General features: G+C 42.9%; 2 protein-coding genes across 8 annotated transcripts in view; one reads left to right on the plus strand and one right to left on the minus strand.

Moving 5' to 3' along the window:
• The window catches only part of Fstl5 (follistatin-like 5), a 65,424-nt gene that overhangs the window by 6,373 nt on the left and 35,383 nt on the right, over positions 1 to 23,668 (plus strand). The gene's annotated exons all lie outside the window — the stretch shown is intronic.
• Positions 912 to 20,139, minus strand: LOC143378815 (acyl-CoA Delta-9 desaturase). 7 transcript variants are annotated; one of them, XM_076830803.1, is made up of 9 exons: positions 19,650 to 20,139; positions 19,078 to 19,184; positions 17,597 to 17,896; positions 17,143 to 17,429; positions 6,310 to 6,550; positions 4,437 to 4,567; positions 4,138 to 4,343; positions 2,720 to 2,902; positions 912 to 2,638 (listed from the first exon to the last, which is right to left on the minus strand). In XM_076830803.1, the coding sequence occupies exons 4-9, from the start codon at positions 17,155 to 17,157 to the stop codon at positions 2,374 to 2,376; spliced, it is 1,041 nt and encodes a 346-aa protein (XP_076686918.1). In that variant the 5' UTR covers positions 17,158 to 17,429; positions 17,597 to 17,896; positions 19,078 to 19,184; positions 19,650 to 20,139; the 3' UTR covers positions 912 to 2,373. The 7 variants fall into 7 exon arrangements, with proteins under 7 accessions (XP_076686918.1, XP_076686916.1, XP_076686922.1 ...); XM_076830801.1 differs by having other exon boundaries at positions 19,078 to 19,317; XM_076830807.1 differs by lacking the exon at positions 19,650 to 20,139 and adding an exon at positions 9,994 to 10,615 and having other exon boundaries at positions 19,078 to 19,346.

Genomic DNA, 23,668 nt, shown 5'->3' on the forward strand with positions numbered 1-23,668 from the left:
GGCTCCTACCCCGTGGAACTTATACCCTGCCATTGTCGTTCCCGTTTATAGCACATCCTCCCTCCGAGGCGATTAGAAATCTAGCCGGGTAAAAAATGGTCTCTACACTGTTATTACCGTCCACTTATTATCGTCTGGAAACATCTACAGAAGATAAGAATACATCGGCCAGTGGCCTGTAGCGGCGACGTCGTCCTGCACAAAGCGCTTACAGCGAACTTCTAGAATCTAGATGGACTATAAATACCAAAGCGCATTACAACTACCGCCACCTTCCTATCGTGCTTACGAAGACAAGCTATGTATTTTTGCTGGACCTTACGATAGCCTAGCTATGATTCCTTCTTTCCTCCCTCAACGTTAAGACTAAATAGGACACGCGTGGATCCGGGGGCGGTGCGCGCGTTATTCAGAACATAGCTGCACGATATCGCGGCGCCGCACAGTGGTACATAATGACATTTTCCGTTCAAATCACCGCACAGGGCGTAATTTTTCAGAAAACTTGACGATTTTTCTTTTAAATTCTTCGCGATTAAATTCTCCATCGATCTGTCCAGCTGAAATTTTGAATTTCGTAGCTGATTTTTTTATATTTAGCGATTTATACAGCACTTTTCGAAGATCAGTATCTGTGGGCTTTTTTGGCCGCATGTTCCGAATTTAAAGTCAGACTTTCGGAATTGAAGCTGGTGAATTTAATATGTTGAAGCAAAATTTCCGAAAATGGGCTTATTCGGAAGAAACATAGTGCGCCTAGATTTTCGGGGACGCTGATCACGAATCTGAGGTAATTGTTATAAAGATCCAATTTTCTATTTGTACCACAAATCTAATACTGCAGATCAAATTGTGAAATTTAAAACGGCGGATGGACATTCGTATTCTGACGTGATTTTGCGTATTTAAGCCTGTTCGTCTGTGTTCATACGCGTTCTTATAGTTGACTTTTCGGATTCAATATTGATGAGCAAGATTTTTAATGTTTGATAGTTTTAGAAGGCCTGATTCACTTAACGTTTTATCCCAGTTGCCTTTGGAAATCCGACTTTATTATGCGCGATCTTGTTTCAGGAGCAGGATTTGTGCTTCTGGAAGCAAATCTCTGATTTTTTGTTTATGCACGTGTTTAAAAATATCAAACATTAAAAATCCTGCTCATCAACATTGAGTCAGAAAAGTCGACTATACTCGCCATATTGGATTCACCAGCTTCAATTTCGAAAATCTGACTTTAAATTCGCAACAGGCGGCCAAAAAAGCCCACAGATACTGATCTTCGAAAAGTGCTGTATAACTCGCTAGATATAAAAAAATCAGCAACGAAATTCAAAATTTCGGCCGGACAGATCGATAGAGAATTTAATTGCGAGGAATTTAAAAAGAAAATCGTCGAGTCTCCTGAAAAATTACGACCTGTAGGGTGATTGGAACAAAAAATGTCACTGCGTACCACTGTGCGCCGACACCCGGCAGGTATTTATAAAAGGTGCAATGTACATGGTGCGTAACGCCTATCGCTCATAGCTGATACGAATCAGCGAAACGCCTGGGTATTAAACAATAGCAAGCAGCCGCGATTACGAGTTTTCTCCGCGCGGCGACCGAATAGCGTGTAATCACTACATCGTTAGATTTTCGGTTAACGTTGCGCCGATAATTAATTTCCGCCGTTTCGATGAATAATTCTCGCGGATACGCCGAGGCCGCGCGAGGGGGACAGTGAAAGTGCTGGCACGTACATACGCTAAATACGCGCGCTACGATAATTATGAACGCGTCGGGGGCGGCGGAGGGTCGTATAGAGCCCCGCGGGGCGAGAAGGGCGGGGAGACGAGCGGCGATAATGATTCCGCGATGAAAATTCGCGCGGGATCGGTTGGCGCGTTCCCAGCCGGCCGCGAAACGATTCTAAATTATTTAGGGGCGCTTCGTTTTCCCGCTGAGTGGCCCATAATCGGCGCCAGATTAAGCGTGCGGCCGATGGAACGTTCGGCCCCATCGAGCATCGCGCTTTTAACCTTCCAGCTGAATTGGAAAAGCGACGATAAATGTCCGTAAGTGGAATGACTGATGATGCGTAATGTACGCTGAATACAGAGCGGTGCTCGTTGCGAATACCATCGTTTCTCGAACACATCCGATGACGCGATGAAAAGGCGACCGCTGCGACCGGCTACTCGGCGCTCATAAGGGACGATCCACGCTAAGCACTTGATACGCAACGGGACAGAAGACGGGTTGGGCAGGTCTGCGAGGTTTGAAAAGGGTTCGATCGGATTAAAGCATCTATTTGGTGTCCCGTACCCTCCCCCTTCGCGGCGATTTTCAAACGTGCATTGTGAGCCGTCGGAGGAGTTCGACAGCGATACTTCAGTGTCTCCGGTGTCCCCAAAGGCTGTCGCTGCCGTCCCCTTTTTTCAGTATCGTTCGATCGACCAGCTCCTTGCGCGGCGTTTTCAGGTTGTACGCCAGACCTAAACGCGCCATTAATTCTATGAAAGCGGTGGTGCCATTCAGGCTGTACGCCCCCAATTCCGCAGCCTTGTAATCCCAAGGGAAAGAGTGATGGTAATTGTGCCAGCCCTCGCCCAGGGTAAAGAGAGACACCGCCGCGTTTTCCGTCGGCTTCACCCTCCTGCAACCGAGCCAGAAGGAAAGGACGTCTTGCCAGTGATTTCGTTAACATTTCGGCTGTTAGCGCTCAGCCGATACTTGCCTGTTGTACGGTCGGTTCCCCCACATGTGAGCGAAACTGTTAACTATAAAGGTGGCGTGCAACGACCACACGTAGCGGATGATCCCGGCGTGAATGCTTATGTACCATGTCTCGCCCCAGACATAAACTGGCACTAGCGTCGGCAGAACGAAGCACATGGACAGCATGATGATCTCGTAATACCTGCAACGTGACACCAAAACCGTGGAGATGAGCGGAGGCGAAGGCGAGAGGTACACGCGTGAAATTTTAATATGAGAGAGATCCTGGGAGCTCTCGCGCTTGTATCCCGGCCGGTCTCATTGTTCGTAGCTTTCGAGCACGGAGCCGTGTCTTCTTGAAAAGGAGCGTCGTCTCGGTATCATTGTACGCAATTTTTCATCAGGGGTCTGAAGACCTTCAGTGCCGGTGCGTCCTGGCTTCATTATAGGTCCGAGGACTCCCGATGCCAACCTGCCTATCCTCAGGCCTTTGATGAAAGAAATTTCCAAAAGTGTCACGGTTTTATACGAGCCTTAAACAACGGAAACTGCAGGAATGTCGTAGTAAGCGGGGCTCTTGTGGAGCTTCTTGAAAGAAAACGATCGCGTACCGTTAAGGGGAGGTTCCTGTCTAGAGCCCATCGAAATAGGTGATACTTTAGGAATTAATTAAAGGAAAACTACTATATATAAGTTGATGGAACTTCTTGCATTGTATTAAGGATGTTTTAAGTTATAGAAATATATTTTTTGTTTTATAATTAATCTTTGCAGACCGCACTGAGGAGTCGTTAAAGTCGAGGCGTCAGAAAATTCATCCAAATCGGTGGGACTTGTATCCCCAAAAGTTATTATCCGAATCGAATGAAACTTTTTTTATTTTCAAGAATATACTTCTGGCTAGGGGGGGAAGCCAGATAAATTACAAAAATTACATGTTTTAGAAAATAACGACACTTGAAGTTTGAAATCACTTTTCCCCTATATTTTTCGTCCTTTCAATGCTTTTGAAAATTATGAATTTTCAATTTTTTGTATTTTTTTCTGGTTTCTCTCCTAGCCAAAAGTATATTCTTCAAACTAAAAAAAGTTTCAGTCGAATCGGATAATAACTTTTGGAGATACAGGTCCCACCGTTTTGAGAACACTGTTTCGAGAAAAACGCGTTTAAAGTTTTACGCGAGTGCCGAGTGGCCGGGTGTTACCCATGCATTTGCCGCTACTCAAATGCCTATAACTTCGGGAATTTTACGAATTTCAAGAAATCCTTTTAAACACGCATTCCTAAAAGGTTGAACATTCGAAAAATGAAATAAAAAAAAAATCGACTTTTAGACCGGAACCTCCCCTTAAAAGTAGGCACCTCTGCAGCGCGCGGGCACGAACACATTCGAGGTTCTAGACAGAGCGCTTTGAAGTTTAATGGGAATGTCTTACTTGTCGAAGAATTTGATTACGGGGTCCGCGGCGATATCGTCCATATTCACTTTGCTGCCGTACACCTTGACAGCGGGGTGCCGTTTCATCATCAGCCAACCGATGTGGGAGAAAAAGAAGCCTCGCCTCGCGTCGTGAGGGTCCGCGGACGTCTCCGTGTATCTGTGATGGGTTCTGTGGTCCCGTATCCACTTGTAGAAATGCGTCTGACGGAACCAGGGACACCGATCGAATCAGCACTCTAAATTACTTGCCGCGAGCAGAGGTGCGAATAGAGAGAATCGTAGGCGCGAACCCACCTGGCCAGCCATGCAGTACAAACAAGCTAGGAAGATCCGCAGAGGGACTTTGGCGGAGTAACTTCTATGCGCCCACAGTCGATGTGCTCCTGATGTTATGCCCAGACCACCAACAAATCCGTACACCAAGCCTTGAAGAAAGTAAAGTTAATACTAAACGCACCGCGGCTGGTCGAATGACCGGTTTGTAAAATTCGGTTGAAAATTCTGCATTAATTTTTGTTTCTTTCGTTCATTTGACTTTATCACAATTCTTATAGGTAGCATCCGTTTAATCAACTTCTCTTTTTTTATCCTTCCTTCTGTTTCATTTTTCGGTGAGAAACATCATCGACATTTTCAAAGCCTCAGAGATGACATCGAAGTGAAGAAATCTTATAATGCTCAGTATTTAGTTTTATATGTTATTTCTACTGTTTTATTTTATTTCCGAGTTTTATCCCCAAATATGACAAGTGTAAATGAAGTGTTCGGGAATCAATCAGTTATCGGCTAAATTCTGAACATGAAATAGAAATATTTATTATTTTCTATTTTTGTATTAAAAATAAAAATGAAAATATATCATTTTTTTATTACTATCTCAAAGTTCTTTTGTGCATTGTTTCCCGTGTTAAATTGACATTACCTGTGTCCAATTTGCAAAATATATGACCCTTATTTCCTAATCGGTCATTTGACCGGTTGCGATAGGAATAGGTATACGTATATATGTATAAACTGCCGGGTCGTTTAGCGTTAAGGGTACATTCTCGTGTAATCCATTCAAAAATTTAATTAATTTTAATAATCTTAAAATATGTATAAATCAATAGCAAAAAGATTTTACCTTATCTGTTAGCTTTCGTTAAAAAAAATCCTAAATTTTTTAAGGGATTACACGATAATGTATCTACCTAATATGCTAAGAAACAGTTTCTGTACTTTATACGAACATATGTACATATTTTCTGCTATTAAAACATCCGGGGATACAGGAATATTTCAGTGGAACCTTTACTTGATTTTCGATGCCATTAATAAATTATTTTTTCAATCGAAAGTACTCGAATGCTGTTAGAGATTCAATAAGCTTACTAATATAACACTGTCCAACAGCCACTTCGATCTTAACATTCAATAGCCGTTTCTTATAGACTTTTGTGCGGTGAAAAATCAACAAAAACCGTATCGCCACCACCCTCAATTATCGGAAAATTCGACCTTGAAAAAATATGCAAATTTTCAACACTGAACATCTTTTGTGTCCAAGCGGTAATAGTTTTTCGGTTGTTTGTTCCGTCAAATTATTTTATGATCCCTCGCGAACACAACGATATAAGGTATTATTGTATTAAAAACATTTAAATATAATTAACCAACGATCAGATGGAAAAAGACACCCGAAATTCACCAATTTTTGCAGAAATCTTTCTATATATTTCAAAAACTAAGGGTCTAGAAAAAAATCTAACCACTCCGCGCGATGCAGCTGACATTTTCCTCCGGAAGCCATCAGCAGAAGTGGTAAAGCACCTTTTATTTACAATACCGAAACGAAACTGTTTGGCACGGTTGCAAACACGCGGCGCCGACAGTGTGGTAGTCAATGGCGCGTGGGCCGCTCAGCGTCACAGAAGCGCGTAACGAGTAACTATTACGGCTATTGAATATTACAGAGCAGGAAAAAAGTTCAATTTTGTTGGGCAGCGTAATCAGAGATTCGAATGAATACTGGCTTGAAATGAAAATGAACGGCTTATTCGATGACCTGGGGTAAGGGAAACACGGTGACTGGTGGGAATCGTGGCAATATATGAGATACTTCATAAAAGTTCTGGAAATCAGTAAACGTTCTAAACGAAACAGGGCTGTCACTCAGTGTACAACTCACTCCAGATCCACGTCCAGAACTTGGCATCCCGATAACCGCTCGCGAAACCGTGTATAGCCAGGAAATGAAGCACAGCGATACCAATCACATTCCGCCAGATTATCGGTTGCTTCGCCTGGATTTGTTCTTTCCTAATCTGAATTGGTTCCACATCCTCCTCCGTATTTTCGCTGGCCTCCCTCTTGTCCTCGAACTGCGTCACCGTGGAACTGTACATTTCCTGACCGCTCGGTTTCCACTCCTAATTCGAAAATCGTACATTATCAATCATCACCTACAATCAAACCCTCTGCCAGATTACTAGAGTAATCAACTGCACGATCGAGTTTCGTAAAATGAATGTCATTCGCCACGAATGTAGCGTCAATTTTTCGGGGATTAAGCGTTGTCAGTATCTAGCACATTCGAAGGCAAAGTTTCCCTCGAGATTCATTTCCATTTAATGGCCCTCGATGATAAGCGATGACGTCCGAATGCTGCGTGAACACGATAAAACTAATGCATTCCACGCTGCAATTAACAGCACCTCTGCCCTTTCCGCGCAATTCCCTCGGCGCGCGCTGTCGCGGATACCGCGGGCAACAGAATGGAACACGCGCGAACAGCGTGGAACGATCTTGCTCGGCGTTCGTGATTAAAATGTAGCTGCCTGTACTCGCTGGCTGGCGATACCTCCTCATTTCTGACACCCTTTATTGCCCGCCCGCGCGGTCGTTTCTTCCGATCGTCGAGCGATTCCACGGCGCGAGATTCATCGCGACGGCTCGATTCACCCTTAAAACTTAATCGAGCAGATCCCCGCGCCAGTCGAACGGAACGAGGCGTTCGGTAATTCTTGCGCGAACCTCGTGACAAGCTTCGAGCTCCATTAAAAGTTCCCACGCTGCTACGATGTAGGAACACACTCGGGTTTTAACTAACAATCAGTAGGAAACTTTATTTTAAATATGAAACACGCTTTTACACTTCGGTGGAGGAGACGCGAGATGGGTTCGCGAGGAACAGAATTATGATGCGGTAATGCAGAAAGTTGGAATCTAAGTGTTCTGAAGGATTCTTGTTTCTTTTTAGCATTCCTCGATTTCTCCTGCTTTACTAGGACACTGTGCGTTCTAGTTGACGTTACCCTGGAAGGTAATGGTGTACGGAATCTTGAAGTTAAATTTTCGAAAGTCAAATTTGCAATTACTCCGCGCTTAGGAAGCAGAAAGAAGGGTGGTCTTTGGAAATTTTTTACTCAAAAGCTATGACACATTTCTGAAAAAATCTTTTTTCCTTTTAAGGATTGCATCTAGTACCGTGCATCGTAATTTTTTTATTTAAAAATATTCAGCAATAACTGAGTTATTGTCCATCACTCGAAGGTTCTCTAAAAATAAAGGCTTCTGCGGTGACCACTGCTGCTCGAAAGTCGATCATCTAAAATAAAAAATTCAAAAGAATTTAGTTATTGTATTATATTATCTAGTACTTGAACGAAGGATTTTTCGAAATATTGATTTGGGAAAAAATGGCTAATGTTTAAAGTAAAAGTTTCAATTTTTATCATAAATCGTGCCTGATTTTCGTCAATTAAAAGAAAACTAAGCATCGGATAAAAGAATCTTTCGTTCAAATACTAGATAATATAATACAATAAGTAAATTCTTTTGAATTTTTTATTTTAGATGATCGACTTTCGAGCAGCAGTAGTCACGGCGGAAGCCTTTCCTTTTAGAGAACCTTCGAGTGATGGACAATAACTTCGTTATTGCTAAATATTTTTAAATAAAAAAAATTACGATGCACGGTACGAGATGCAATGCTTAAAAGGAAACAAGATTTTTTGAGAAATGTGTTATAGCTTTTGAGTAAAAAATTTCCAAAGACCACTCTTTTTTCGGCCTCCTGACCGAGCATGACCCCTTACCTTAATAGTGGAATCTAACAAGGGAACATCCCAAACCCGGAAATTCGAAAAATTCTGAAACTTTGTGAATATATAGAGAATTTCCTCCTGATTACAACGGAATTTTTGTTTGCTGCCAAAATTTACTCTAAGGGGTGTAATTGACCGCTGAAAATCCGGTTATCTACCGATTTTATGTTATAACTCGTGGACTGTAAAATATTTGTTTCACCAAATGATAGATCTAATTAAAAGAAGTAACTTTTGTCTTGAAACTTTTTTTCTATCTCGTACACTTCGCGAGTTATAACACAAAATTGAAAAATAGCCGAATTTTCAGGGGTTAATTTCACCCCCTTCGAGTGAATTTGGGCAGCCAAAAAAAATTGCGTTGTAATCAGGAGGAAGTCCCCACATATTCACAAAGTTTCAGAATTTTTTTAATATTCGGTTTCGGAATCTTCCCTTGTAAGTGTCCTGTCGGGTTCATGGCGGCCTGGTTTATATGCCAAAACGGTGGATGCCTGTGCACTAGGAATTCCTAGACGTAATAGTTCCCTGTGCATAGGAAGTTTCTAAAAATGTTGCAGCTGGCTAATCTGGATGTACTTATTTTTAATATTGTCGTAATTGAGGGCCTTGCAGCAGAGACGGGCAAACAATTATTTTAAATAAAAATTTGTGTACGAACTTTTTATTTAAATTAATTTGTTGCCCATCTCTACCTTGCAGCAAGGGGGTGCAGCTCCATCTTTACCAACTTGGAGTAAATTAGAAAGAAGTTTATAAAATTAGCGCTCTGACTTAACATTAAAAAGAGAACACTAATTGAAAAATATATTTTTTTACACAATAAGTAGGTAGTAATTATTAACTTGGAAAGTTTTTACTTCTATCTTTGACGAAGAAAATATTAATATTAATATTCCTATTTACTAATTTGCAATAAGTCGCTCATTTGTTATCGGATTTGCATCAAACCTGCATCAGAGGGTGTGCAATTTTTTACCTCGTAACTCGAAAACTGTCAGAAGTGGAGCTACGCCCCTCTTGCTGCAAGGTCCTCGATTCTCCTGCGTCGCCCCTCAGATAAGCTTATTGTTATCCAAAGTGGAAGCAGTTGGGGTTTTTTTTTTAACATTTTTCGGGGCAACGCCAGCGAAAGCGACACACCCTTGTTGACACAAGCAAGGATCCTGTCCATAGATAGCGGTGGGCTTCCTAACGACGCATTCTAGATCGACTCGAGAGAGAGAGAGAGATACTGAAAAGAGGCTGCTCCCCGTGTCTTCTGAAATCGATTCCCGGCAGTACCGGTCCTGGAAAGAAATTTTATTAACTGCCCCAGCCGCCGAAACGCGACCGGAATATGCCCCAACAGATGTCCGACTTTGCATTAATAATTCAATATAACCGATGACAGAAATGCGAGCGTGTGCCCGCTGCATCTGATCAGAGCATAAAACTCGGCTGCATGCATCGACATCTGCGACCTGCGGATACGCCGTGCAGCACGGGTGGGTATTCTTTGACATATAGAAAACTTCCTATTTCCTTAACCGATACGTCTGCAATAGTTTGGCCTCGGACGGATTGCGATTCGACGGCGAGGAGGGGGCTGTTCCAGAAATCGATATTCGAGGCGACTTCGGTCACGTATAAACTATTATTCACGAAATGAAAGGACTGCGACGTGGAATTTAATGAGTCTCAAATAAATTCTACAGAAGTAATGCCTTCTTCTTTGTTGTTCCTTCCTTCCTTCGTTAGAAATTCCGCGATACCCAAGTACTTACCTACGGCATAATGTCTGCTACAACTGCGAAATCCTCGTGTAATCCATCTTACGCTCTATCGACTTTTATTGCATCTGTCTTCGGCGCGTTAAGATTCCAGCGGTCGAAAGTGGTAATTACGAGTCCCTCACCCTACGCGGCTTGGCATATTGAGATATTGGAAAATATCGAGCCGCTACAGCGGGTTTCCCATATCCGACGCGAACCCCGCGTAGCCAGAAGTTAATTTTGCGTGACGCTAGTATTTCAAGTTGCCGTTGCAACAGGCTGCATCCTGCCACTGATCGCTTTTCTCATTAATCGGTCGCACGAGGCCCCTCCGCGCGTGTGCGCGCGAGCATCTTTCGAAACCGGCGAGCTGTGATTTACGGTTCAGCAGATTTACCGTGCACCAAACCGAGCCCGTCGAGCTGTCGCTCGTGAAATCTCGTCTTTCGACAGCAATTTCCTTCTCGTTGTCTATGCAGGATCATAAAAGTCCGCGGTGAGGAGCACGCCTGATGGACCGTCGAACGACGAGCCGCAGTATCGACTGCAAGTTCGTCGCTATTTCCAGGCACGTTTACCAAACTTGCCATTCATTTCTATAGTGTTCGCGCGACGCAGCGAGCGAGACTCTAGGCTGTAGATTCGTTGAACGAAGGATACCATTAGGGGGTCGTGCTCAGTCAGGAGGCCGAAAAAAGGGTGGTCTTTGGAAATTTTTTACCCAAAAGCTATAACGCATTTCTCAAAAAATCTTTTTTCCTTTCGAGCATTGCATCTAGTACCGTGCATCGTAATTTTTTCGTTTAAAAATATTTATCAATAACTATGTTATTGTCCATCACTCGAAGGTTCTCTAAAAATAAAGGCTTCTGCGGTGACCACTGCTGCTCGAAAGTCGATCAACTGAAATAAAAAATTCAAAAGAATTTACTTATTATATTATATTATCTAGTATTTGAACGAAGGATTTTTTATCCGATTAGTTTTCTTTTAATTGACGAAAATCAGGCATGATTTGTGATAAAAATTAAAACTTTTACTTTAAACATCAGCCATTTTTTCCCAAGTCAATATTTCGAAAAATCCTTCGTTCAAGTACTAGATAATATAATATAATAAGTAAATTCTTTTGAATCTTTTATTTTAGATGATCGACTTTCGAGCAGCAGTGGTCACCGCAGAAGCCTTTATTTTTAGAGAACCTTCGAGTTATGGACAATAACTTAGTTATTGCTAAATATTTTTAAATGAAAAAATTACGATGCACGGTACTAGATGCAATCCTTAAAAGGAAAAAAGATTTTTTCAGAAATGTGTTATAGCTTTTGAGTAAAAAATGTCCAAAGACCACCCTTTTTCGGCCTCCTGACTGAGCATGACCTCTTAATACATACCGAGGTAACAGAAACAATTAAATACTCGAGGAAGTGCCCGTGGACACTATATTCCTCGGGTAAATGATTTATTTATAGAGCGATAGATTTTAGCTTCCCTTTACACACGTATTTCTTGCTTCGGGTGTTATTAATTCTCCAAATGAAATTCATATTCGGTGATGGCTATCAGCTGCTAACTCGTTTGCGCCGAAATCTAAAAGTTTCACGGATAATTCATTTAGAAAGTCGAAACGCATGGTGACACAACGACCGTGCCGAAATCCACTAATGAACTGCTTTTTGTTTCGGTTTTCAACCGGCACCGTTTTGTGTCACGCAACTACTCGATTTCGCAAACGTGCTCGAGTTCAGGCGACTATTGGCGGGCGTTAAATCCGCGCGCACGATTGCGCTAAGGGTACGTTTATGTTGGAACTGAGATGGAAACAGAGCGTCGATCAGACGGCGATAAAAGCTGTTCAAAAATATCTTTTATTTAAGGTTTCGCAAAGATGGACCATTTGAGGTTGATCTCTGAAAATTGGAGGAATGAATCTCTATGCAATAGTAAAATCTCCTGCAAAATTTTAGAAAAATTCATTCGGTAGTTTTTAAGTTACTTAACTTTCAATTTAACATGTATTCTTATGAGAAAACGCAATAAGGTGAATGTCCCAATTTCTGCTCATTTGAGAGATAACTTGTCATAAAGACGGTGTAAAAAATTTGTTTGCGATGAAAATTTGCAGAGTAATTGATTAATTCTTTAATAATAAATCAACCAATTCCAAAACGATTTAAGAAAGATATTTCAAGATGTTTAACTACTAGTAATTTGTAATTAAATATATAATGCTCTGAATGTCCGTATTTCTGCTTATGAAAAATAGCGATGTATGTATTGCCCCAAGCACGTGCAACACTCGCGTAAATGTTTAAACAGTTTAGAATTATTTTGTTGCACCTATAGTACAAACGTAACGCATATAACAATAAGAAAAATACGAAATGATCAGAAATGGAGACATGAGCAGAAATTGGGACATTCACCTTATTGAGAAGTATAACTACAAAATTAAGAGTGAAATAATAGATAACAAATTTTGGAATCTTATATCAAACACTGGACAAAATTATCACAAAAATTCCGGACAATTGATTCGATGGTTTCTTCTTAAATGAAAGAAAATGACACGAAAACTTGGTTCTTAATTCCGAAAAAGAATTCCTATTATCAAGTTCCGTAAAATGCTACATACATCGGAAAAAAGTCAACGCAGTAAACGTAAACATTATGTTCTATTTAATTTAACAGCTACTTCGTCTCATAACTTATCTAAAACAACTCTGTTACGGTGAAAATCTGCAATGCATCAACGACGAGAACGGCGACAATAGCGAATAAAAACAATAAAAAAAAAAACTATAGAATGTACTTCTACTGATCAATTATCGCAGCTGCAACATAAACGTACCCTAAGTCATTGCTAACGCCGCGGGTGACGCTTTGTAATTACCGTCGTCCGTGAATAACACCATCGCGACTTTGCGGCCGAAGGAGTCGCAGAGGGAATTGTAGTTTGAGAGACACGATTCGGAGCTGTGTACCGGTGAGGAAATAAGAGGCAAAGGGAGCAAGTGTTGGACAACCGCGGAGGTTTCACGTAATTATACCACGGTCCATCTAGCGGCTGGTTCGTCAAATTAATTGATGGGAGAAAGCCTCGAGCGGGCAGCGGTGAGAGTTTTTCCCAAAGTAAATCAGCCTTAAGAGCGGTTTTCCCAGCGCAATGCTGATCGCGGATAAATAGAAAATTTCTCTACGATCATAATCGTTTTTGGTCGAGCACCGGAGAAACGAGACCCTAACTGCTTCTCGGTGTACAAGCACATTAACGAGTGCACTTTAAGCTCCCATGCATCTGGACGCATGCATCATTGGATGAGTGCATTAATCACCAGGCAGAAGAAAGTACTTTCATTCTTATCGCGGTTGGGTTTCACTTTTCCTAGCTTTAACCGCACCTGGGCGGACTTCACCGCGAGCTCCAGTTATGAGAAATGTTTGCAACGCGGTATAAATTCTTGAGCAACGATCTTTTTCTGTCTTCGGCGCGTAAAGCGGTCGGGGTGCCTTATAGGCGTTCTTAGTTAAAAGCTACGTGCTCAATGAGTTACTGCTCATTTCGTAATCAGAGGAGGGGGCTGTAAGCTAATCACATAAGTGCAGGGAAACCGCAGACACTCGGCTGGAAAAGGCGAACAATTCAGCTGGAAGTTGCGCGTCGAAAGATAGTGATAAAGTGAGAATATTCCTCGCAGGATACGTTTACGGGAGACTGACCCTATTCTACTCGGAGTATTTGCCCCCCGCGCGGGAAATGGGGTTCGTGAATAAAACTAACATACAATATGTGCATAACAACAGAGACCGAGCCACGTTCCACCCAAGATTTCATTTCCTAGTGTCGTGCTGGCGCAATCTCGCGAAGGACGATTCCAATCGTGAGCTAACGGACCATTAACAAACTTTATTGAATTCTGCCCGATTCCATCTTAACTTCCCGTGCAGACGTTCGATCATACTCGGCCGAGGCCCCGACCATGTACACACTTTTATCTCGCGCATTGTACTTCTAACGTGGAGTGTATAACTTCGACAGCCTGACCTATTCTTTGCAACAATCACGGGAATACTCGGACAGAAGTATTCAAGCGTCTTCGAAAACTTCCAGAGCACTCCGAATTGCTTAACGATCGATTGCAATGCAGCCGCGAACACCTGGCTAAATATTAAAATATTCCGAAAGGAAAGCTGTACGTGCATTTACGATAGTTTCTTCGCTACGGAACTTGCCGGTCCGTGGTCATAGCTTTTCGCCACTTCGAACAATTGAATTGCATTTGAAAATACCAGATACCGCAACCCGGCAATCTTCTGCAGCATTAACACCTATTTGTTATATACGATTAGATCTGCTATATGTATCTGTTCTTCGGGGAACATATGGCTCCACCGTAGCGCGATAAAGACGTTATTACTTATTATCACTGCACGGCCGAGCGCGCAATGCACAGCCGTGTCTTCGGGATTACTCTACACCGACTTCGGCGTGCAAATTAGAAGTCCGGCTCGGCTCGCACCTGAACGACCAATGGTATCTGGCAACTGTAAAACAGGATCGTTACTTCCACTGTCGCTTTCAATTATCCGAGTTATAATACTTTTAAGTGCAATAAATTGTAGCCCGCTCCCAGGCGCGACGTTGCACTTCGTTAACCCGAGTTCGAGCATAATGGCTCTTGTTCCGAACTGTTCCGCGTAGAATTTCAGCGAGCTCGCCCCGTTACTTCTTTTCTCTGCTAAAAGATTGCACGCGGGGTCTCGTTCTTAAATACCGAGCCGCTCGATGGGCCGGCACAATGCGACCGTTCAGAGCGACCCAGTTCTATCGGTTATCGAGCGTTTATTCATTATCAGCCACCGATGATTAGCCGGCGTGTAGCCGGGCGTTTGCATGCCGGATCGTTTGTCCGACGTTAATAGCTGTACATTACCTTATCAAATACTTGCGCGAAAGCACTGTATTAGCTGTCTCGAATTAACAGGCTTGTACATACGTGTAATTCGGTAGGTACACCGTAATGTAGCGCATCATCTATCGATTATCGATAATTACCAAAGACGTTACTGCATTTTCGACAACACGCGGCACGGTGCACCCACCGCGCCGGGTTAGTTTAGAACAATTACGCAACGATGATATATAATAAAACACCCGGCCCGAAAGCGTCGCGTCGGGACTATTAATTTACCAAACTGCGGTACCCTGACCAATTCCATTTCGTAACAATTAGCCGGCGCTTTCGAGCTTCTCGCGACGAGCCCGTGATGCAAGTATCACATATTCTGGATGTTGCTGTTTTAACTGATAGCCTGCATATGTCCCCGTCGACTGTGTTAATTAATACCGGATAAGGATAATCAGCGTTGATAACGCGAAACGCAGTCGCAGCTCGGTATCGTCGCGCTCGAGGAATGCGTATCCACGGCGACGCGTCGCGACAAGGGGCAAGTTATTACAACTGGACAGGGATGTGGTAATTCGTCCAATTATAGTCATTTCCATTTATCCCGGCTTTCATTTATCCTGTTCAACGTCGATAATACGTGCCGGGAGCTTTCATGCTAATGAACTCTGCAGATGACCAAAAAATTACGCGAACCGTGAAAAAAAAACCGTGCCCGCTGTTGGTCAGACTTTCTCTACGTGTGAGCGCAAAGTACTTTCTTCCCCTGGTACTCTAATAACGAATCGGTCATCTATCTTCCCCTTTTCTCAAAAAACGTGGACTCGGTACTAGGGTGTTTCAAAAGTTACGTAGACGACTTTCAATTGGTCCTACAAGGGGAGGACACCATGTGGTAGACATCGTGCCCGCGGGGAATTCCCTTCTGGAGGCGTCAGGGTGCCTTTTGATGATATCTTCACGTTAGAAAGAAAAAATAAATTTTTTATAAATTTTTTTTTTATAAATTTTTCTAACTTGGGGAAATCTTCAAAAGGCACCCCGACTCTTCCAAAGGGGAATTCCCACCGGTGCCAGGGTAGTTGTGGGATTTTTACCCACTAAAACCCCACGGCCACTATGAAATTTTTAATAATTTCCATGTAAATATCTCTATTATTAAGACCCATTGGCAGAAACGCTCGGACACCTGTTTACTTATTTTCGAAATAGATCCGTCGTGCCAAGGCTCATCAAAATCGATGTCTACCACATGGTGTCCTCCCCTTGCTAGTTCTGCAGAAAGCTACCAACCCTCAACGACTTGAAACTGAATAAGTTTCGTTTGAAGATTTTAATCGTTAAAGAAAAGTAGCTGTACTGTTTCTATTGGGTATATTTTATTTCTTCTCATTGTTTTACAAGATTTTTAATGCGCTATTTAATAGCGAATAGTATAATTAATATTACTAAAAATTTTCTGTAGCTTTTCTTTTTTGAGCCTAAAATATCTTGGTAGTTTTAATAATTGCATAACGTAAGAGTCGTTCTATGGGTTGGTAATTTTTTGCAAAATAAAGATCACAAAATTATGGGATGCATGCTGCGTCTAATTTCTTGTCATATTGAGGGTTGGTAGGCTTTCTGCGCAACTAGGCCCAATTACTGACACGCAACTTCAATGACTTCCCATCGAATCACGATCAATCAACAAACACCCTTTCCTGGACACTTCTTCACTGTCCCCTGTTCGATCCCACTAGCCGATTCTCCTTTTAACTACCCGCGGTTCTGGAACGCCCTGTATTCAACCCCAGCCGACGTACACGGGGAAGTTTCCGTGTAATGAGCGACACGGTGCCGCGGTCGGGAAACGTTGCCCGTCCGGAGCGATCGCGCAGCGGTGCTTAAGTATCAGTAATCGATACATCTTGTCTGCGCCGATGTCACCGGGAGCAGCAGCATCGGTGTAATATCGAGGAGCGTTCGGGATGCTGGGTTGGTGCGTTCTCTACTCACCCGCTGTCAGACGACTGCACGAGCCACTCGGGGAGCCCAGTTAAGCAGACACAGGTACGGCGAGGCTCTGACGGGGGACCCGTATCATCGGACCTGTCGAAAACGTATCGCGGAGGTTCGTGAGTCGGTCGCGTACTTATAAACTGGCCCCCTAATCTCGTACCCGGTCCGCGTCAATTGTTAGCGCCCAGTCATCGCCGCGCTTCGGTACTTTCGATGGAAAGGAGAGGTGACTACCCGGTAATCCATAGCTTACCGCACGGCCATACATGCTGGTGGGCCTGTCTGGAAAATGGGGAGGAAAGAGTCACTCCGCTGTCTCCACTCCTACTCCTACGCGTCCTCCTCCCCTGATCCACCGTAATCTCCTTCCTCTCCGAATCTCTCGCATCCTCTCCGCCCCTGGGGTAATGCGCCCTCGTGTACCGAATGCTTCAAAACTCTGGGCACGAGCCCGAGTAGTCGCGCGACTTTGGAAAGGATGGGAAATGAGCTACAATTAGCGTACACGTACCCAGGCTTCCGTTCAGTCTCTTTCTGCATCTGTGAAAGGATGATATTCGGTATGTGGGATGCCGGTAGAAGCGATCGGGTGAGTTGGTACCTTTTTCAGAGATTGGTACAGTGGAATTAGGTACCTTGAATAGAACCTGATTCTTATTTTCAACTCTTCTTCCCACTCTGTCAGCTTGTAGACGCTCTGTACACACCTGCTAACGCATTTCTCCTTTTATGGCCAAGTCATTGCGCATCCTAGATGAACTATTGCTCTCGTGTGCTCTCCTCTGCCTGGATTCCCGTTATTTATCTGAACGTCGACGAGGCCGCGGGACGAAGGAGCTGTCTGAGTTTCTGACTACGATTAAGCGAGATTTCGTCGGGATTTTCACAGTCAAATTCAAGAGACACGCGACTGCACTCGTATCCATCTCGCGTGCAGGTACATTTCGCGCCTTGGAAAAATTGTTTTTCCCGACTTCGAGGAGTCCGTTTCCGGAAACTCGACACCCCTTAAATATACATCTATTGAATCAACGCTTCTGGAAACTCGACTACCCTTAAATACACATCTATCGAATCGAGATTTGAACAACTAGGGGAGACCGGGGCTAGATGTTACAGGGGCAGGTTGTTACAGAGCAGTTTAAATTTTTTTCGCTTGCACTATCACTTCGACGATGAAGTGGCTGATGTGTTTCAACCATACACGGTTGTGTATGTTGTTTGTTTGTGGTCGGTTCACGCGTTGTTACTTTATTACAGTTTTTTGTGTTTTCGGTAGTAACTTTTCTCTTTGTACTTCAATCTTTTCTACCGAACAGACAGATAAATGTATGTAAATTAATATTACCGCGTTTGAATCAGTGTTCCTTTAGCTGCAGATTCGTACCAAGAACATGAGAATACACCAAACTGGTATGAACTTATAGCTTTTTATACACAATGGTGTCAACCGGGGCAAGTTGTTACACAAGACAGGGGGCATGTTGTTACATTGTATTTAGTAATTAATTTTTTTTAATCTAACCCTTTCAACTGTTAAAAGAAAAAACGAAAAGTAAAAATCAAAACCTAAAAAGATTTTATTAAAAAATTTTAAAAAGGAAACTGATGACATAAAAATATAAAAAAACATACAGTAAAGAAAAGGCAGATGAGAAATAAAACCACCACAAATAATAGACACGAGTCCCCGTATGAAACGGACGACGATAATTAGTACAACTGATTTCAGCAGTTTCTTATTATTTTTAAAATGGATTTTTTATTGTATATTTATTGTAATAGATTCTTACCATTAATAAATTTGCTTTTGTCCAAGAAAATATAATTATATTGCTCGTAATAAGCCTCGTTTCGTAAAATTTAATCCTGTAACAACTTGCCCCGTATTGCGTAACAACTAACCCCTACTCGGGGCACGTTGATGCAACATGTCTCGACCTTCAGAATGGCTTGTTTCAAAGTCATGGTTCTCGTTTAATTACATGCGACAGCGGTCATCGGTAGAGGAAAGAGCGTACTTTAAGTGAGAGTCGTTGATAGTATTGAATATGGAATGCAAAAAAAATGAAAAATAAAAAACTGAAAATTGTAGCAACTAGCCCCGGTCTCCCCTATATATGGTTTCTCCTTTGTAGTTCCTTAATTTTCAGAAATGCTTTGTTCATCGAGCAGAGCATCTTCTTACCCGCAGTGCATCGTATTTATTCGAGATGATTCGCCCTTATTGAATTTCAATTCCCTTTCACTCGTATATCTGTTGCTGCCCCGATAAATTGAAAGGTGTCGGACGACCTGGGGAAATTCAGAAGTCCAGAGAAATTTATTTTTGGAACGGATTCAAAAGCAACGTATTCTGTCGAGCGCGGAAAAATAGCGAATGCACATTGGCCTGGTTGAAAGAAATTGCATGCTCTCCAGCACTTTTCTGCAAACACCAATAACGCAACACATACGATGCATCGTGATGTAATACATCATGCAATGCTTGATACATTTGCGTTCAAACTTCAGCTTGTTCCTAAAATCTCTACTTACGATCAGAAATTCTATTTTGACATTAGCGGTTTCATATACCTCTCTAAACTGGATTTCTCTGCAGAGACATAGCAAGAACGAAGTCATATGTCAAGTGTGTAAAATCTAAAAGCTTTTCTAAAGAGACTGTTCCAATCACTTGATAAATACGTGTCCCAAATTTTGAACATTTAATAGCGTAAAAATTTAGGGAGAACTTATAAATATATTATAAATCTGTACCTCGATATCTAATTCTGCTGTTTGCTTCTCCCTGAGTGGTTATCAGAGTCGAGCCATCCTTCTTTTCCGCCCACCTGATTGAAAATAATTCAGGCCTCGCTTATGCTCGGAGATTTAAACCTCTAGGGGGATTCCCCGGTACTCTTAACCTTGACTTAGAAAATTTAATACTTTCATTATAATACTTTCAAATTAAGGACCCAATCAGCTGCGAGATATATTGCCCTACATTTCCTAACCCCCGTCGTACAAGCGCGTTCATTAGCACACTGCAAGTCAGTGGCATAAAACGGCGCGCTTTTACTCCGATGATTTATTGCAGTCGCATTATCAAAGTCGTGTGAATTCGTCCTTTCACTTTTCGTATACTCTTCCGCCGATTTCAATCAATTTCAATGCCCACTTCGATGGCAAACATGTTTGAGACCACGCGTGCTAATTCTTCGGTATACGAAAATAGATACTATGTACGCGCTTTTAATTAGCACCATTAGATTAACGTCGAAGACTATACGTATATGCGAGCGTAGGGTCAATTCAGACGAGCGATGCGACGTCGTTGCGATCTCGCAGCCGTACATATATGTATACAGAGATATTTACACGCGGCTCAATTTTTGCAGTGCGATATGACAATACTGCCGCAAGAAATTGCGACACGTGTGAATCTCCCTATACGACATGTACCGGTGCGAAATCGGAACGACGCCGCATCGATCGTCTGCATTCACCCTTAAGGGGGTATTCTACCCAAAAATTCTATTTTTTTTTTTTTGATTTTCGAATATTTTAGGGTTTCGAAAATATGTCTCTAAAATATTAAGCAGAGAAGAGAGAGCTGCCCAACATGATTTTTTTGAAGCTGAGGAAGGTTTCTTCTACGGTCCTGGTATACCAGATTAGGGGTAAGTTACAGAAATTAGTTGTTATCTACCGCAACTTCTTTAAGCGCGTTTTTCTCGAAACAATTTTTCTAGATCGGGCGCACATTTTTCTCAAAAACTACTGGACCGATTGGGCTAAAATTTGACACACATTCGAAGTGAATGTGTACCTATAGCCGGAACTAGAATTATATCAATAGTTTTAACAGAACCTCCCCCGCACCTTGTTTTAGCTCAAGAACAGTCGAAAAATTGAAATATAAATTTTTAAACAGCTGCGATTTCGGTAACAATGTCCGGACTTGGTTACATCTAGTTCGGGCGATAACTACACTCGTATAGATTAAAAAAATCTTTGGTACTTTCGTTTCAGATCACTAGGACGGCCGCAATTCGTGCGCCCGATGGGGCCGGTTTTTTGATGACATGACCTGCGCTTCGGCGTGTAACTTGTACAAATTTCAATATAACGCATTCCAAAAAATTGTGTTGATAGTTCAAATACTGCTAAGTATGTGTGCAAAACCCCTGCCCTGTAGGTGCGATAGGTTTTCCAGAATTAATTTCCAAATATCACCTTCAAAAACGAGTGTCTAGACTAGAATACCCCCTTAAGTTGCGAATCCACGATGAGATTATACAGAATACGTTTCTATCGCGGGACAAAAGTCTCAGCAACAAGTAAATGTAAATAATGGAAATAATCGCCACATGAGATTTTTGAAAATATATCACGAAACTTGTCGCACGACAGTCTAATTTTAAAATAATTAGAAAATAATAAAATAATCCTTTCATGAGATTAGAGTCCTTCGTGAATTTGCACCTTATGCTGATACCCATGCATAGGTATACAGGGTGCTTTAGAGTTGTGAACGCACGTTTCATTGACACAATAAATGTGCATCGAAGAAATCGATTTCTTACGCGGAACTTTTTCATTTAGTACGTCGGACTTTCTATTGGAATTGTACGCTACGATGTATTTCGCAATGACGCGAAAACACTGGCATGAAAATGTGCCGATAGTCACTGGATTCCTTCTATGAAGTTTGGCTATTAAACGTTTGTACACACCTCCAACTTTCGAGCACATTCTCGGTGTTTTTAATCGAAAGGCAGCCGCGGACGGTGCGTTTAGTATACTATTTAACAACGCCCCTTCGTGCGAGACGTGTCAAAATCCCTGTCGAAGAATCGCCGCTAACCTGCGGAATGCTGGCAAATAAAACCGTGCTCACTGTTGCGGACAGTTGCGTCACGGATGAAAAAGATCGGTGCCCACGCTTTGCGGAATGCTTGCGAAACGCGATCACAACAAGTAATTAGTCCGCATGGACGTGGATTTGGCGAGTTATTCAATTTCATATTTTCCCATTCTTCACGGGCACTATCGTTTGCCCATCTCGCGTTAATTAAACCGCGCGCCGGCGTGCACACGATCCCCGTCGCGGCGCGCGGACCTTTGCTTCCCGCGGAGCCGACTTTTCCGCAGATATTTCCAAGAGAGCCAGAAACTTTTGCACGGGGCACTCGCCGAATAAGATTGAACGTTCGCTCATTTATTCCTTAGACTTGTTTCACGTCACTCAATTTAACACATGATTGATGCAGTCGTCGGGTTTCACTGGGAGAACGGCGTTTCTAGACGGTGTGAGCGCGTCGGTATACGAAGGTGGGGAGAATATTTCCCGCGGATTTAGCTTCCATAAATTTCGCGGGCCGAAGAAGATGTCCTGATGAAAATCCATTGACCGCGGAGGGGGAGCGTTCGCTCCATTTTCCGCGAGCGTTCCTCCGATTCCAGCCTGCCTCGCGATCACCTCGATTCTCGGCCGAATCTTTGCATAATGCCGTCGATGATAAAATACTCCCGCGGCTGCGAATCGAAATCCGAGGGGGTGGCCCTGCGCACGTGTACCCCCGTACGCAGCGAATCCTGCCTCGAACAGAGATGGGGAGCGGGTTAGAGGGCTATAATCAAAATGCAAAACTCCCCGGCTTTCAATTGCATGGAATATCGGAATATCCCCGCGCGAAGTGAATATCGAGCTCCCGCCGACAGTCAGAAAAACTGCCGCTTCCCGTCCGGAGAGGGTTGAAATTCACTCGAAGACGGCTACCGCGGTTGCAATCCGCAGTCTCGCGCGGCGGTGACGCACGCGATAGAAAAACACTGCAGGCTCGCGGATGGACGATAAGTAAATAGAGACCTTCCCACCCCTCGGTCTATAGGTGCGTCTGGTATATGCCGGAGCGAACTTGAATCGCACTGGCGCGAAACGACCCCGTTGCATAAAATTTGCCCGGGCAATTTGTGGAGTCGTGGAATCGCGGGGGAGGAATGGATGATAAAACACGATGGGACAGGATCCCGGTGATTACCTGGAGTAGACTCGGTTAAGGGGTGAGACTTGGATGAAGTCGCGCCGCGACGAGGGCCACCGGTGGCGGGGTGCGCCTTCGGATCCTCGCGTCTTCCCGATTTCCCTTTGCTTGCAGAGTCGACTTTCATCTGGGGCAGCCCGTCGGCAGGCAGTAAGCGATCGGCTGGCAGGGGCTTGGGCAAACGTTGGAGGGCAGTGTGTAAACGCAGGCGGGCGGGCAGCAGCTATTCCACGTCAAAACGAACAGGTGACAAATTTAGTTTCGCCGATTCTCTTCGAAATTACAGCATGTCGAATAGTTTTCGAAATATTTAATGTTAGAGTTCCGAAAATTCAAACCAAATCGGCTGACGCGTCATCACTTGAACTGTAATATCTCGGTCATTTTTAAATATGATGCCACTTTCTTGGGTTCACTTTAAAGCTGAAGGAATGCTTTCTCGAATTGTATATAGAATATTTTGTTTATTGTTAATAGACTTTCGTTTCCACCCACGGTCCGACTTGAAAAAAATACCATTCGATTTGTTAAGTCTTCGACTGATAAATGCCTTTTTCAAAAAAGTGGAGAGGTTTTGGGAACAGTTAATACAAAAATAAAACTTGCGATAGTGCACACCGCTTGGAACGCATGCACGCGTTTTCAAAACAATAGCCCAGCGTAGGAAAGTATTTATACACGATGGGTTAAAACAAATTTTTCTTTCAGTGTTGTCGGTACTCTCGAGAAAAATAGTAGGAATATCTG

This window comes from Andrena cerasifolii, chromosome 2 (assembly GCF_050908995.1).
Source record: "Andrena cerasifolii isolate SP2316 chromosome 2, iyAndCera1_principal, whole genome shotgun sequence".
Classification (NCBI taxonomy): domain Eukaryota; kingdom Metazoa; phylum Arthropoda; class Insecta; order Hymenoptera; family Andrenidae; genus Andrena; species Andrena cerasifolii.